Raw genomic sequence first — 16,481 nt, 5'->3', positions numbered from 1 at the left:
TGCATTTTACAGATTTGGGGACCCATTTTATATTTTTAAATATTTTTTTCTATTTACGCATGAATTTTGCCCCTTTTTTTAAAATTCAAAAAATCAATTTTTAATGATTGTTTTGCTGTTTTAATCACTCCATATGATGTGTTAATCATAGTAGAACATGTTAATGTGCATTTTACAGATTTGGGGTCCCATTTTATATTTTGTAAATATTTTTTCTATTTACGCATGAATTTTGCCCCTTTTTTTTAAAATTCGAAAAATCAATTTTTAATGATTGTTTTGCTGTTTTAATCACTCCATATGATGTGTTAATCATAGTAGAACATGTTAATGTGCATTTTACAGATTTGGGGTCCCATTTTATATTTTTTAAATATTTTTTTCTATTTACGCATGAATTTTGCCCCCTTTTTTTAAAATTCGAAAAATCAATTTTTAATGGTTGTATTACTGTTTTAATCATGCCATATGATGTGTTAATCATGGTAGAATATGTTAATGTGCATTTTACAGATTTGGGGTGCCATTTTATAATTTTTTAATATTTTTTTCTATTTACGCATTAATTATGGCCCTTCTTTTTTAAATTTAAAAAATAATTTTTTAATGATTGTTTTACTGTTTTAATCATGCCATGTGATATGTTAATCATAGTAGAACATGTTAATGTGTATTTTACAGATTTGGGGTGTCATTTTATAATTTTTTTCTATTTTCGAATTAGTGACTTTATGTTTTTATTTGCTTATATTGGACAAGTTTTGCCTTGGAGCTTCTTAGGGTTTAGTTAGAATATAAAATCATCTTTATTAACATAGGTCATACACTCATACTCAAATCTAATTATCTAGTGTCTACCTAAGCCTAAAGAAATGTCTGGATCTGGCCAACAACAAGTAAGTGATGATATTGGATGGCAACATTGTGACAGGGTTGGTGGTACTAGGCACCAAATGAAGTGCAAGTATTGTGATAGACTAGTGACTGGTGGAATTACCCGTCTCAAACAACATTTGGCACATCGAAAGGGTCAAGTTGCGCCATGTAGTAGAGTACCGAAAGAGATAATGCTTTTAATGCAAGCTAGTCTGGATGAGTCGAAGGGTAAACGTGCTGCTGTACAAAAGAAGAAAGATGATATTTTGGATGCAGCTCGACAGGAAGTGTTTGGTCCTGAATATATGGGCATTCGTGATGAAGATACTATTGATTCTGACGAAGATTCAGATTGAGAACTTACTATAGCTAGGAGAGAGAGCTTGCGTCTAGCTCGTGAAGAGGAAGAACGTCGCCGCATGTTTGGCACGCATGGGTCAGTGCGTGATACAGGGGCGGGGAGTGGGAGTGACAGGGGGTGCAGTGGGAGTAGGATTACTTCTGCAAGTGGGGGTGGGGGTAGGTTTGGTGGGTTACGACGTATGTTTGGGAGCCGACGACAGACATCTTCACATGATGCTCCTATACGTTTGGATGAAGAAGTAAATGAGCCTAGGAGACCCTCTATTGATCCAATCCTATTTAGGAAAGAATCAACTAAACAAAAGAAGATAAAACAAATATGGAGTAGAACTGCCGTTGAGAAATTAGGTAGAGCAGCAGCAAAGTTATTTATACATGCCAACATACCTCCTAACGCAGCCAATTCTCCATATTGGCAGGTGGTAATTGATGCAGCAGCAGAAGCAGGTGAAGGAATAAAAGCTCCCACGGCTAAGGAGATTAGGGGGAAATGGACAGATGCAGAGTATGCGGATGTGAAAGCATACGTGGGTATCTTTAAACCTGTATGGAAAGTCAGAGGATGCACGATCATGTATGATGGTTGGACTGGCCCAACCAGACGCAGCATGATCAACTTCATAGTGTACCGCCACTTAGGAACTATATACCACAAGTCAATTGATGCCTCAGGAGGCAACCAAAAATTCTACTTATATTAATGAACTAATGGATAAAGTTGTGGACGAGATTGGAGAGGATACTACCGTGCAGATTATGACAGATAATGAAGCAACATATAAGCTTGCAGGACATATGTTGATGGATAAGAGAAAACATCTTTTTTGGTCACCATGTGCTGCCCATTGTATTGATCTTATATTGGAAGATATTGGGAAGAAGAAGAATGTTAAGGAAATGGTCGAAAGGGCAAGGGAAGTGACGACGTTTATTTACAACCATAATCAAGTAGTTGCAATAATGAGAAAGTTTACGAAAGGACGAGAGTTGTTGAGGCCTGCGGCGACTAGATTCGCAACAAACTTTATAGCATTAGAGAGTTTATTCCAGCATAGAGAAGAGTTGAGTGAGATGTTCGCTTCCCGAGAATGGCTCAACACAAAACATGGGAAGAAGACATCAGGAATACCGGTCGAAGTTGTGAACACCATACGGGACAACAAATATTGGAAGAAGGTCAAGGCGATCCTAAAGGTGATGGAGCCACTAATGAGGGTACTCCTTCTTGTTGAATCCGATGAAGCACCTACCATGGGCTTCATATATGATGCCATGGATAAGGTAAAGCTTGCAATTCAACGTGATTGTAGAAGTTGGCAGACTTATTGGAAGATGATCGACAAGAGATGGACAAACCAACTCCATCACGATCTTCATGCAGTAGGTTACTACCTAAATCCTAGGTATAGATATGCCCAATCATTTGTTGCGGATGATGAAGTTCGTGTCGGGCTAAAAAATGTGATAAAGAGATTAGAGCCTGACTTAGATCTGCAAATAAAGGCATTAAATGAATTAGATACATTTGGAAATCGCCTTGGTAGCTTTGGAGATGCTCTTGCACAGCATGCAATATCTAGATTGCAACCGGCCAAATGGTGGATTAATTTCGGAGAGAGTACGAAGGCTCTCCAAAAAATTGCAGTAAAAGTTTTAAGCCAGACAACATCTTCATCTAGCTGCGAAAGGAATTGGAGTTGTTTTGCGCTTATTCATTCAAAGAATAGGAATAGATTGCAGACTAGAACATTAGATAGACTTGTCTTCATGCACTACAATATAAAACTAAGAATGCGACGACATCATAGGATCATTACAGCTGTCGATGACGGAGACTACTGTCCAATAAACTTGGACAATATTTATGATGAGGATGACCCACTTCTACCTTGGTTGGAAATAAGAGAAAAGCAAATTGAAGAGGATAGTGAAGAATTGGAAATTGATGACCTAAAAATACGCAGAGCGCAACAAGAGAGTCGTGCAGATGTGTTGGACCCAGCAAGAGGGGCAGCGTTTATGCCACATACGGATACAGCTCAAGATCAACAAAAGAGTACGAGCAGTGGTAGCGTGACCGTGTCGGATGATGACGATGACCCCCTTGCCCCTGGTGTTGCTCAGCGCCCTATACAGCCGTCTACAGATCACGATGTCGATGAACATCGACGAGGTGGTACACGAGGTCGGACTTATCAGTGTACCGAGTCACGATACAGCCAGCAAGAGGTGGGTATATCTAGTGGTGCACCGGGTCCGGGAGGTTCGGAACATCAGCAGGCTCATGGTCTTGGTTATTATGATGGATATTCTTATGGTGAATTGAATTATGATGGTTATACTGAGCCTGTTCCATCACATTCATGTTGGAGTAGCCCTCTCGATCAATATCCATATGATTATAGATATCCAGATCCAAATCCAAGTTACTCATCACAGCAGACGCACTCTCAATCTCAAGATTCTCAACAGCCTGAGTATGGGCACCAGTATGGCTATTCGACGGGCACTGGTAGATATCCTTATTCCGGGTCAGAGTCGTTGCCTAGTCAGGATCAGTCATCCTCTAGTTTCGTTGATCTAGTATTTCCTTCTGGCACTGGATATTATGGATATGTAGCACCTACACCTATCGGACAGCCTCAGCCTGATGGTGACGATGACGATGATGTGGAGGTCGAGCAACCACAAAAAAGCAGATTTTCATTTTGGTGGTGACTTGTGATTGTGACTTGTGAGTATATATTTGTGTTAAGGTAAGTATTTGTTGCAGCAGACAGCTCACAACAGTATTATTGCAAGAAGCCATGCACACACTTGACACTGCCGAACTTGTATTTAAAATAGCTCCCCTGACAACCAATCAAGTAATCCTTAATCAAGTTGCAGGGGAGTATATCAGACACTACTAATTATTTTTTTTAATATTCTTGACTTGAGGATGACAGGTCATAGACAGGAATTACACTATCACAGTCACGTGCATGGTGCACCACACTGCACAGGACCACAGGTATGTTCGAGAAATTCCTCAAAAATAATTGCAAACACCTGATGTAAGATATTTTCATTTTACATTCATTCTAATATATCTATCATTGATAGTAGATAGTTAGAAAATTAAATATATGATCAAATTCAGGTTATCTGGTTCATAAATTCATCAGACAGTCCGATACAACTTCTCACCAAAGAGTGGACCGTTACACCACCATAAACATGTGCCAATTTATAAATGAATGCATATTTGGAATGCTTAGAATATTCTGGATTTAATCCATATTTTTTCATATTTTTTTGGCAAAAAAATTTTTTCCTCCTTTCCCCAAAAGACATTCCCATTGTTCTCCCAAATTCTATAAATGCCTCTTTAATCCTATGGGGGTCCTTGAATCTAGATTAAAGGAGGAAAAATCATCTGGAAGAAGAGGGAAAGAATGAAAAGGGGGGCGAAAGAAGAGAACAAGCCCGTGATTAGCAAACACGGGAACCCACTCTAGGACTTTCAAAAGGGGAAGAGAGGAGGAGGGGATGGAGGCAGGGAGATGGCGGAATGAAGTAGGAAAGGAGTGGATGTCCAAAGAAAGGGGAGACTAAAGATGCTAAGAGAGGGGAATAGAAGAAACTAAAGGGAACTCTACTAGGATAGGATGCGAGGGATGAGAGATAAGAAAGTCTTGGGGAATGTAGGAGTTGCAAGGAGGAAGAGGGAGTACTCACACGGTTGATGCAGGACATGAAATTTAAATATGACATGCAAGATTTCAGGCTTAGATCATACTAATTCAGAACAATCACATAATAATTCCACATCCAACCCAAAAGCTCAAACATTCAAGTAAAGGGGAATCTGCACGAGTCCAGGCCTACACAGGTTAGGACTGGATCAATAAAATTATGGACCAAACGATGCTCAAAGGGAAATAGAATTCAGCCACACATGCACAGCAATCAATCCCTAATCCAAGGGATTCCCCAATTTCAATCCAAGGAACCCTAGGGTGAGAAAAGGGGCAAATAAGTTAGGGATAATACAATCTAGGGTTAGGGTCATGAAAAACTAGTGTAAAAAGGAAAAATATGAAGAAAACCTGAACCAAACAACAGCTCTCACGTGCGGACCGCGGCCCGGGCCTAACGCACGTGCGCAGGAGGCTAGTTGCACGTGCACTGGGGGCTCGAATCCCAAAACAGCCTTCTAGGCTCTGGTCGACAAGGGGGGACTACAAACCCTGCAAATCTTGTGGCGTTCCGACGTGCGGTCGGGGCGCAGTGCTCCGTCGAAGTTTCGGCCCTCCTGCAAGGCCAGATTCTAGAAACTGGCTGCAGGAAGATGAACGGCTCCAAAACAGACGGATTTGATGCGAGGATGATCGTAGAATGTGAGAAATATGGATGATATGAGATGGGGGCGGATTGGGATAGACGTGGCTTCGCACCGTGGTAGTTAGCCCTTCGAAAAGGGAGGGCGTCGCACCCACTTGAATTTTTTCCACAACTCAAAAACTAAGAGAGCAGAAAAAACAGGCAGGAATTTTTTTATTCAACTTTAATGAATCAAAAGAACTACAAGGGGTGCCTATTTATAAGAAAACTCTATACCCCAAAACGCAACCTATTACTTGGGGATGAAGTAAACCAAAATAAAAACTAATCAAAGAAATCTAAAGTGTTCATGATATTTTAAATAATCAAAACCTAAAATATGAAATCAATCCGACTAGTAGGCCCCGATCATGAAATCCAATGATAAGCTTTACTTGATTATCGGGCTCACTCTAATGAACCAAAACTCCGTCTTCTAACTAGGAGGCCCTCCCTGGACGTCGTCATAGAGCCAGATCGACTGTAGGGCCCTCCCTCTCCTTCCGTACGTGCGGGGGGGGCAGCGTGCATGCGTGTGTGCGCGTGATGTCCCCATCAATTCTCCCCGGTTGCGAAGATTTCACCACTAGCGAAATAAAACTCCTGAACCGCTCTAGGATGTCAGGATCAAGTATCTGAAGCTCCTCCTCAATGAGTCACGTGCTGTCTGAAGCTAGGCGTGACTTCCGTTTAACCAGGTACTTCTGAAACCCGCCATCCGACGTTAAAACTATCTGATGGTCCAGGATATCCTCTATTTCCTTTCTAGGTGTGTGAAGGCTAGGTATGGGAGATAGAGGCTGGGAAGAAAGGTCAGGAAGAGTAGGTATGGGAGGTAGAGGTCGGGAAAATAGGCCGGGACGGGTAGGTATGGGACACAAAGGCTGAGAAAATGGGTCGGGAATGGTAGGTATGGGAGGTAGAGGCTGGGAAGATGGGTCGAGAGGGGGCATGGATCAAGGGAAAGGTCTAGGGAATCAGGATGGTTAGGCAAAAGGCTGGACAATGCATCAATGGCCCCTTGAAATGCAACTAGATCTTCCACATTGAATGTGGAACTAATTCCCATGAAAGGTGAAAGATTTGCCACATACGCATTGAGACCGTTTCGTTTATAATTTTGAAGGGTCCAATGCTACGCACGTGTAACTTATGAATGGCCACCGAAGGATACCGCTAGGCCTAATGCGGACCATAACAGAGTCCCTTACATTGAATTCCTTGAAACATTTTGTAGGTCTGTAGAAAATTTGTAATATTCATTACTAATAGTGATCTTCTACCTGATTTCTTGATGTCATGAATGAATGTGATGCACAAAAGACTCTGCAGGCTCTGACAGCCTATGGGACTGACATAAGGACAAAATCAATAGGTTTCTCAGGTTTATAACTAGTAACGACTTCATAAGGACTGAGACCTGTGGACCCATCGACGGAACTATTAAACGCAAACTCGGCTGTAGGTATTACGGTGTCCCATGTTCTGGTGTGCTCTATATCCCTCCTAGGGAGAAACTCATCCAGTAGATCATCAGGACAGACATCACGAAACTCATCCGCTACCAGAATGGCCTTAGTGGGTAAGTTTACACTAGCCTCTTGTGCACTCTCTCCAGCCACAAGGCCGCACATGTTGTACCCCTCAAAATAGTGGTCTTGATGTCCCTCATGGGGTGGGTACACGGGTGCACGCCCATAACTAATTTCTTGGCCAACTCCATTCATTGGTCTACCCTCCTGGCCACCTGCCTGAGATTAGACATCCACCCCAATGGTAGGGTTTGTCCCAGCGGAGGCCTTTAGTTGGGTAATGCGCATATCAAATTGATCAAAGCGTTGGTCTATATGTTGTTCCCAGCGCTTACCCAAAGACTCGATCTGCTAGGACAGTTTGTTTAATGACTCTAGCAGTTGCTTCATGTTTAGTGTAGGGTGCAAGCCAAAACCATGACCCATACGTGTGGGCATACACTTGCTAACTCCACCTAAGGACTTTTTATGACAACTATATGCAACTAAATAGGACTAAATGATCCTATGAGACTCTATATGAGGGAAACTACGCAGTGCTACTAAAATCCAGCAACATAGTTGTCGAAATAAGGGAATAACAGAAACTTACAGCATGTGAATTGCTAACTTCCTGCTAACAGAAATTTCAGCAACTAATATCAAGGACTACGGACTTCTAACAGCTACATGTGATGAACTAGATGCATGGACTCGAACAAACTAACCCTAACATGTAATGCATTCCCCTATAAGAACCCTAAGCTCTGATACCAAATTTGATGCAGGACATGAAATTTAAATATGACATACAAGATTTCAGGCTTAGATCATACTAATTTAGAACAATCACATAATAATTCCACATCCCACACAAAAGCTCAAACATTCAAGTAAAGGAGAATCTGCACGAGTCCAGGCCTACACAGGTTATGACTGGATCAATAAAATTATGGACCAAACGATGCTCAAAGGAATATAGAATTCAGTCATACATGCACAACAATCAGTCCCTAATCCAAGGGATTCCCCAATTTCAATTCAAGGAACCCTAGGGTGAGAAAAGGGGCAAATAAGTTAGGGATAATACAATCTAGCGTTAGGGTTATGAAAAACTAATGTAAAAGGGAAAAAATAGGAAGAAAACTTGAACCAAGCGACCGCTCCCGCGTGTGGACCGCGGCCCGGGCCTGATGCACGTGCGCAGGAGGCTAGCCGCACTTGCGCTGGAGGCTTGAATCCCAAAACAGCCTTCTAGGCTCTGATCGACCAGGGGGGACTACAAACCTTCCAAATCTTGTGGCGTTCCGACGTGCAGTTGGGGCACAGTGCTCCATCGAAGTTTCGGCCCTCCTGCAAGGCTAGATTCTGGAAACTGGCTGTACGAAGATGAACGGCTGCAAAACAGACAGATTTGATGCTAGGATGATCGTAGAATGTGAGAAATGTGGATGATATGAGATGGGGGCAGATTGGGATAGACATGGCTTCGCACCGCGGTAGTTAACCCTTCAAAAAGGGAGGGCTTTGCACCCACTTGAATTTTTTCCACAACTCAAACTCAGAGAGAAAAAACACGCAGGAATTTTTTTATTCAATTTCAATGAATCAAAAGAACTACAAGAGGTGCTTATAAGAAAACTCTATACCCCAAAACTCGCACCATGTGCGCAACCTATTACTTAGCGATGAAGTAAACCAAAATAAAAACTAATTAAAGAAATCTAAAGCGTTCATGATATTCTAAATAATATAAATAATCAAAACCTAAAATATGAAATCAATCCGACTAGTGGGCCCCAATCATGAGATCCTATGATGGGCTTTACTTAATTATCGGGCCCACTCTAATAAACCAAAACTCCGTCTTCTAACTAGGAGGCCCTCTCTGAACGTCGTCATCGAGCCAGATCGACGGTGGGGCCCTCCCTCTCCTTCCGTACGTCCATAGGGGGCGGCATGCGTGCGCGTGTGCACGTGATGTCCCCATCAACGGTCCTTAAGAAACACACAAAGTTAGGCTTTCCACGTCGCAAGGTGAGAGAGTGAGAGAGTACAATGAAATCAACGCACTCGTCTATAGCTAACGAAAAGGTCAACTGAGCCAAACTACGTGCCTTGGAAAGAAATATCTTTTGACATAACATCAAAATCGGGGCTCAAGAAGGCCAATTGCCTCGTAAGGGATCAGAGTTAGATGGATGGAGAGGTGTCAGCATGGGTGAGAGGATGATCGACACTTGTATCTAAAGACTGCATAAAGCAACCACACAATGAGGACACGTAACTTCAGGTGTCTAAATCGTTGACGTAGATATTCGTGTCATAAAAAGAAGAGATGGACGGCTTGGGGGATGGCGGTGGCAGGTTGTGTCACCATCTACCTGGCTTCGACAAAGGAAGCATTAAATGGGGCACGACTTCGGTTTCTGGATTAGCTGACAAAAGCGTATCACGCTCCTGTGGAGGAGCGTCCTCAAAGACTCCGGAAGGGACTCTCCTTTCTCCACATAGCAGGGGATGGCAGTTTTCGCTGCCAAAGGAAGATAGGTGCCAACTTCCCTCGGCGAAGTCTCTCCAGCAACTGCGGCAGATGCCTTGAGGGGGAACTCATTCTGGACGCGTGTCTCGGCTGAGCTAGAAACGTGTGGAAGGGTCTGGATTAGAAACACGTGGCAAGATCATAGGAGAAGAAGGGGGATGATCTGAACCGAAAAATGCTGGCAAAGGGTCTATGTCAGGATCAGATTGTGGACAACAGCTAGTTGATTCTTTGTAATAAAGGTATTTTGTCAATGTGTTATTCCCCTAACCTGGAGATGGAAGCTTCTAGGATTTGCCCCACTCTCTGAACTACGCTTTCCCTTTTGTTGGATCTGGCATTGAATACCCAGCTGCAAGTACTCAACTAATAAAAAAAGTTTGGGCTTCAATAGGGACCTATTCCATGCCTCTTCATCCTTTTCCTCTCATCCACTCTCTTGTTTCTCTCTCCTTTTCTTCCTTTATTTATGTGATTTCCCATAGATTCATTTAATTCCTTGGAATACGGAAAGCATCCTTATCAAGCCCATAGATGAAATTTTTAGTACAGTTGTTACGGGACAATAGTCAAATTATGAGTTTTAGCAATGAAGAAAAATTCCAAATGAAAAGAATTCTTTACAGAATAAACAAATATCTCTCTCTCTCTCTCTCTCTCTCTCTCTCTCTCTCTCTCTCTCTCTCTCTCTCTGTGTGTGTGTGTCTGTGTGTGTGTGTGTGTGTGTGTGTGTGTGTGTGTGTGTGTGTGTGTACAGAATACAGATACAGAAGACAATTATCCTTGACCTGCATTTTTGTAAGATGGCCACCCATATGAAGAACCAAGAAAATACTGATTTTCAATATATATGAAGCGTTGGGCAGATCTGATTGCCTTTACATATGCCATGTGTATGCTCTTATCTATTACCAGGTTCTTTCTGCAAACAAGATTCTGCAATAGAAAATTGTTACAAAAAAATTGATTTAGATCTCCTGAAAATATTTATGCATGTTTACCGCAGAAATCGAACACAAATTCAACATGAATGTGAGCATGGATAATTCTAGATGCACAACATGGCATGAATAAATGAACTAAGTCAATCTAAGAAACAAAACTTTTTCAATTTATAAACCTGAGCCTCAGCTTCTGTAGTGCTCTTTGGAAATCCTGTTACTGATCCAGAGTCGATAGATCGAAAAATCTAAAAAGTAAGAGAAACCCAATCAGATTCAAGAACAGTACGCAATATAATCAAATAAAGCAAGTTGCACTCTGGTGCAAAAGCATACTCTAACCTGCACATGCCAGTTTTCAGGATCCTGCTCATTGGAAACCCACAGGCTAGGATGATTATCTGGTACAGTTGGGGAAGGACTGAGTATCCATGAGATACGTTCTAGCTTTATCAAGGCATCGTCATGCCAATGACGTTCTTTTTTAAAACACCGTCCAAATTCCCACCATTTTGTTGCTTTTCTCCACCGTTGCTCGAAGTTTTTAAGCACATCATATGCAGCAGGCCCTTCAATTTTACAGTGTAAATCATGCCATGGTTGTCTTGGGCCTTTGCCTTCTGTCTAAACACATAATCATAGAAGAAAATGGAGCTGATAAGAGTACTTGGCATCACATGAACAGCTTCAGAATATCAAGTGTTTAAAACTATTCAGCACTGGATTGGCTTCTCAAGCACCACCATGAGACATAGACCTGGATGATCATGTATTTTTGCAAAAAGAGGTACGATACGGCTGTTGAGTTGCAAGGTATCAGTACCGGGTGACAAGAAGTATCCGTGGCATGCTGTGAAGGTGCAGATTGGTCAGACACACATAAGATGAGGGAGACTACTAGTGTAGATATTAGGGCAACCTAGACTGGCACTTCATATACAGCTTTGATATAATGGCGTACAACTTTGATGTTGGCTGAGCCAGTTATCCAATGTCAGGCAATGCACAACTCTCCACGTACAATACACCTAGGATTTTGGATGCATGACATGGAAAACCATCTGTGCTGCCTTAATGTTTATTTTTATATACCATTAGACCAACTATATCATTTTGTTATAAGCATAGTATCTGCAACTTATTTTTTTCATTTCCTATCTTGCTCATCTGTTTTTTTAAAAATAATTTTCAAAATTAATTTTTTCCTAATGTATTCTTTATATGTAATTACATGCTTTGGTACTCAGATATGGCACATTTGCAGCATCAATAGAGCATGAGAACAGATTATACATATAAATTGAAACATAGACATGATAAAATACGATACCCATTGTGAAGGAAAAACAATGACATGGGCATTGTCTGTAACCATTCAAATACAGCCCCGTCCCTCCTGCCAAAGTGTCACTTATGTTGAATTCCAAGAGGTGCAAAAAGCTGGGCTACACAATGACAATCACTTGGCATGAAAATCAGGCTGGTATGGTCAATGGCCAGGCAACACACAAGCCACACTGTCAAAATCAATGGAAAGTCAATGTTTTGACTCAATACACAGGTGTGCCCTATTAAATATTGATTTTGTATATTTTCCCTATTATCCTCCCATCACTAATATTTGTTCCTTTTTTTAAAAAAGATTACAACTGATTGTACCCAATTGATGGAATCCAAATATGGTGGATAAACGGAACTTCGTTTGATTGTTCTGATGCAATGACTGGTATGGAATAACATAGATAACCTCTACGTGTGTGATGCAGGCCCACGACCCAGTAGGGCCCAACATTTGCTGATTTTGGACTATTTATTTATAGATTTGATCAGTGTTTTAAATAGCGGTAGCGTGATGCATGGCGCTCAGCCCTCTTTAGCGTGTAGTGTAAGCTACACAATACTTCTATTTTTTAATTTAAAAATAGGACAAATATAATAAATAGTGGAAAAAAGGAAAAGAAAAATATATAAATGCCTAAAAGATGATTCATTTTATCAATTATAAGCATGTTCAAATGATTTATTAGTTATCATTTATCAAAAGCCAATCCACGTATATAAGCCAAATCAAATAATTATCACATCAACAATTTTCTAAGCAAACCACTTTAATTAATAATATCTAATTGAAACCATAAGTCACAATTATGAAAAGAAATAAAAATCACATAGGTTAAAAGTATCAAGTACAATACAAGTGTCACATTCCTCAACATTAGATACAAAGAAAACATGAAAAAAGTAATATAAAAAATAAAATAGTAAAAAATACATTGTAGCTTACGCTACGTACGCTACATAGCGTACGCTACAGGGGATTTACACTATTTAGGACGCTACGTAGCGCTACAACCATGCTACGCTACACAGCATACGCTACGGGCGCTATTTGAAACACTGGATTTGATGCCTAAATATCAAGATTTGCAATTTAATGTGTGAAAAATATGGGGGCAGATTTAAAGATGAAATTGAAAATATGGGAAGATGTATAGGAGCTAATTTGAAGATGTGATTGAAGATTTGGAGGATTATTTCCTAAATTTTCTTATTAGGCTTTTACCATCTTAGATAGATTACATCGATTTGAAGTCAATCTCTCAATTGGGGGATTTTCAAGTATTGCAAGAAGTTTGATATCAATAAAGTATTTCTCCCTCTCTACTCAAAAGTTCTTGTGGGTGCGCTCTCGTGCATTTTTTTTAATAATTCGGGTGTCGATATCTTATTGACTCGATAACTGGGTTACACAATTTTGGTATCAGAGCGAGTTATTGTTGGGGAACTATCGGCTCTACATCATCTCCTAGTGACTTCGGAGGGAGGGACACAAGAAAAGTTTGTTCAAGTAATCTAATTGATCCACGCACTTATAGAGCAAGTAGATCAACTCACGCATGCAGTGGGCAATCTCAATAATTAAGGGAGCTCTGGTGTTGAGATAATCCAGAGACTGAAGTTGGAACATGTTAACACGTAGGGGAAGGTCCCCACCAAGGTCCTAACCAATAGTGGGTAGCTTCGGCTTATGAAGACACCAATGATCAAATCCTTTAATTGTTAGAACATAACAAAGAACCTAAAAATAAAGTAGAAATTTTGAAAAGGATGAAGAGATCCACAAAGTCAAAGAAAAAGTTGACATCTGAAGTGCTCGGTGCATTGATGTTGGACCTAACTTGAATTTACTAGTAGATAAATTAATGAAATCGCTAATAGTGGCAGTCACATTGATAGATATGCAAATAGGTCTCAACTCTCAAAATTGAAACACCTTTGTAAAAGATGATTGAGCACGGAAAATAGGACAAATGTTTCAGGATCCACGAAGAACTTTATAGTTACAACAGACAAGTTGGCACCCACAAAAGCGCAAGCGAAAGAGACATCTAGTGGACTCCAACAAAGGTTGTGTCAAGCCGACACTTAGGGTTGCACCACTAGCTTCTACCAAAGAAAAAGAAGAATCGTCTAGAGGTAGTACAAGTCAAAAGGTTTAGTTTGTTTCCAACGGACGAGTTCTTTCAAAGTCAAGGAGAATTGATGCAAGCCCACGACCCACCATAGGGCCTAACATGAACTGATTTTGGACTGTTTATTTATAGATTTTGGGGCCTAAATATAAAGATTTGCAATTTACTATTTGTGAAAAATACGAGGATGGATTTAAAGATGTGATTGAAGTATGAGAAGGTGTCATTGAAGATATAGGGATTAATTTGAAGATGTGATTACAGATTTTGAAGATTATTTCCTAGATTTCCTTTTATTATTATTATTAAGCTTTTACCATCTTAGGTAGATTAGTGTAGGAGGTACGCATTCCAATTTTCCTAAGTATGTGTTTTTTCTTAAATATTATAAGAAGAAGTTTGATATCAATAAAGCATATCTCCCTCTCTACTCGAATGTTTTTGTGGGTGCACTCTTGTCCATTTCTTTACAAATAGGGTGTTGAGATCTCATTGACTAGATGACCGAGTTGCACCATGGTGTCTTAACTTTGTCTGTGAGCTAAATTCGCCTAAAATGCTTCTCTTGCCTTCAGCTCTACTCAAGTTAGTTTCGGCTATTTCAAGAGTTCACTAAGCTGCTAGTGGAATCAGAGGATCAGCCTGATTTTCATGCCAGCTGATGTTCATGGTGGGGCCCACCTTTTGCACATTTTGGGTTTCCCGCACATGTGATGCATTAGCAGGAAAGATGGGCTTATAAGTGAAAGTTTGCATATGGGATCATTTAACATTTTGAAGCATACTCTGTTTGTGCAAAGGAATGGAGAAGTGTAATCATGCATGGAGCTGACTGTATATATGATGAATGGGTGCTCAGTAGACTGCTCATACAAGAATCAAACAAGCCAAAAATCACTCTCAAGCAAGGTATTCAAAAACAGTTACGTAACGCCCGTAACAGTAATGGCGATGCCTGTTACACGATACCAGATCGTAACGAGTACTCTTAGAAAAAGGTGTCATAACGGCCTTCACGAGGCATACTGGTCAGATTCCCCCCATAACAGTCCAAAAACGGCTTTTTTTAAAAAAAATTAATTCTTTTGCTTCAAAAATCCACATTTCTTGGGGTTTTTTTTTTTTTTTTTTCCTTAGATTATTCCTAAGGCAAATCCAATTGTTTGTGTGCATTCCTTGGGGATTAAAACATCAAATCGAAGCTCGAGTGGGTCATTTTGGGAAATTTTGAAAATAAGAGGTAACTTAGTATCTTTTTTTGTGATTTGTTGTTGGAGATAATGAAATCAAAGATGAAAACACCAAATTAACATTATCTTGCTAGATTTTTTGTCGCTTTGGTTTTTTTGTTTTTCATTATTTTTGGAAATATAATCCTTCAAATATATATATATATATATATTCAGAAATATACTTCTTTTTTAAAGAAAAGAATAAGTAGGGGTTTTTTGTTCGAGTTTGATGCTTCATAGTTGGAATACATGAACAATGGTTGCATCTACAATCACATGCACTAGATCAGTAGGAAGAATGCAATTTTATTTTTCTTTTCTTTTTTCAGATCAATTTTTTAATAAATATTGAAATTTTGAAAAAGAGAGAAAAAGTAGGTTTTTTTGTTCGAATTCAATGCTTTATTGTTGGAATACCTATACAGTGGTCGCATCTACAATCATATGCAAAAGATGAGTAGGAAGTATACAAATTTCCTTTTGTTTATTTTCAAATGAACTTTAATGAATATTGAAATTTTCCAAAAAGAAAAAAGAAAAAAGAAAAAGCAGGTATTTTTTGTTCGAATTTGATGTCTTATGGTTGGAATACATGTAAAATGGTTGCATCTACAATCACGTGCACTACATGAGTTGGAAGAATGGAATTTTTTATTTTTTATTTACATATGATTTTTTATTGAATATTGAAAAGTTCTAAAAAATTAGAGAAAGTACGGGGCTTTTTTTTTGTTCAAATTCGATGCTTTGAGGTTGGAATACATGTATAATGGTTTGCATCTACAATCATATCCAATAGTGAGTTGGAAGAACGCATTTTTCTTCTTGTTTCTTTAATTCTCGGATGAATCTTTTTAATGAAATATTGAAAATTTCAAAACAATGATGAAAATTAGGTCTTTTTTATTATTCAAATTCGATGTTTGATGGTTGGAATACATGTACAATAGTCACATCTACAATCTCATGCAGTAGATCAGTTCCAACAACGCAATTTTCTATTTTTATTTTTCAGATGAATTTTTTAATGAAATTGAAAAAAAAAATTAAAAATTTAAAAGAAAGAAAGAAAAACTGGGATTTTTTTATTTTTTTTTTGGTTCAAATTCGATGCTTTAAGGTTGGAATACATGTACAATGGTTGCATTTACAATCACATGCAATCAGGAATTTAAATA

At 39.5% G+C, this 16,481-nt stretch overlaps 1 protein-coding gene across 3 annotated transcripts in view; it reads right to left on the bottom strand.

Annotated features, from left to right (window-relative positions):
- The window catches only part of LOC131237201 (phospholipase D delta-like), an 89,963-nt gene that overhangs the window by 59,738 nt on the left and 13,744 nt on the right, over positions 1 to 16,481 (bottom strand). For all 3 annotated transcript variants that reach the window (XM_058234874.1, XM_058234875.1, XM_058234873.1), the window contains 3 exons: positions 10,941 to 11,222; positions 10,778 to 10,846; positions 10,446 to 10,593 (listed from right to left, as the gene is read on the bottom strand). In XM_058234874.1, coding sequence (XP_058090857.1) covers positions 10,446 to 10,593; positions 10,778 to 10,846; positions 10,941 to 11,222 — 499 coding nt within the window. The remainder of the gene's footprint in view (positions 1 to 10,445; positions 10,594 to 10,777; positions 10,847 to 10,940; positions 11,223 to 16,481) is intronic.

Source organism: Magnolia sinica, chromosome 2 (genome assembly GCF_029962835.1).
Source record: "Magnolia sinica isolate HGM2019 chromosome 2, MsV1, whole genome shotgun sequence".
Classification (NCBI taxonomy): Eukaryota; Viridiplantae; Streptophyta; class Magnoliopsida; order Magnoliales; family Magnoliaceae; genus Magnolia; species Magnolia sinica.
Note: the sequence above shows the minus strand (reverse complement) of the source record. Positions and strands in the feature narration are given on the sequence as shown.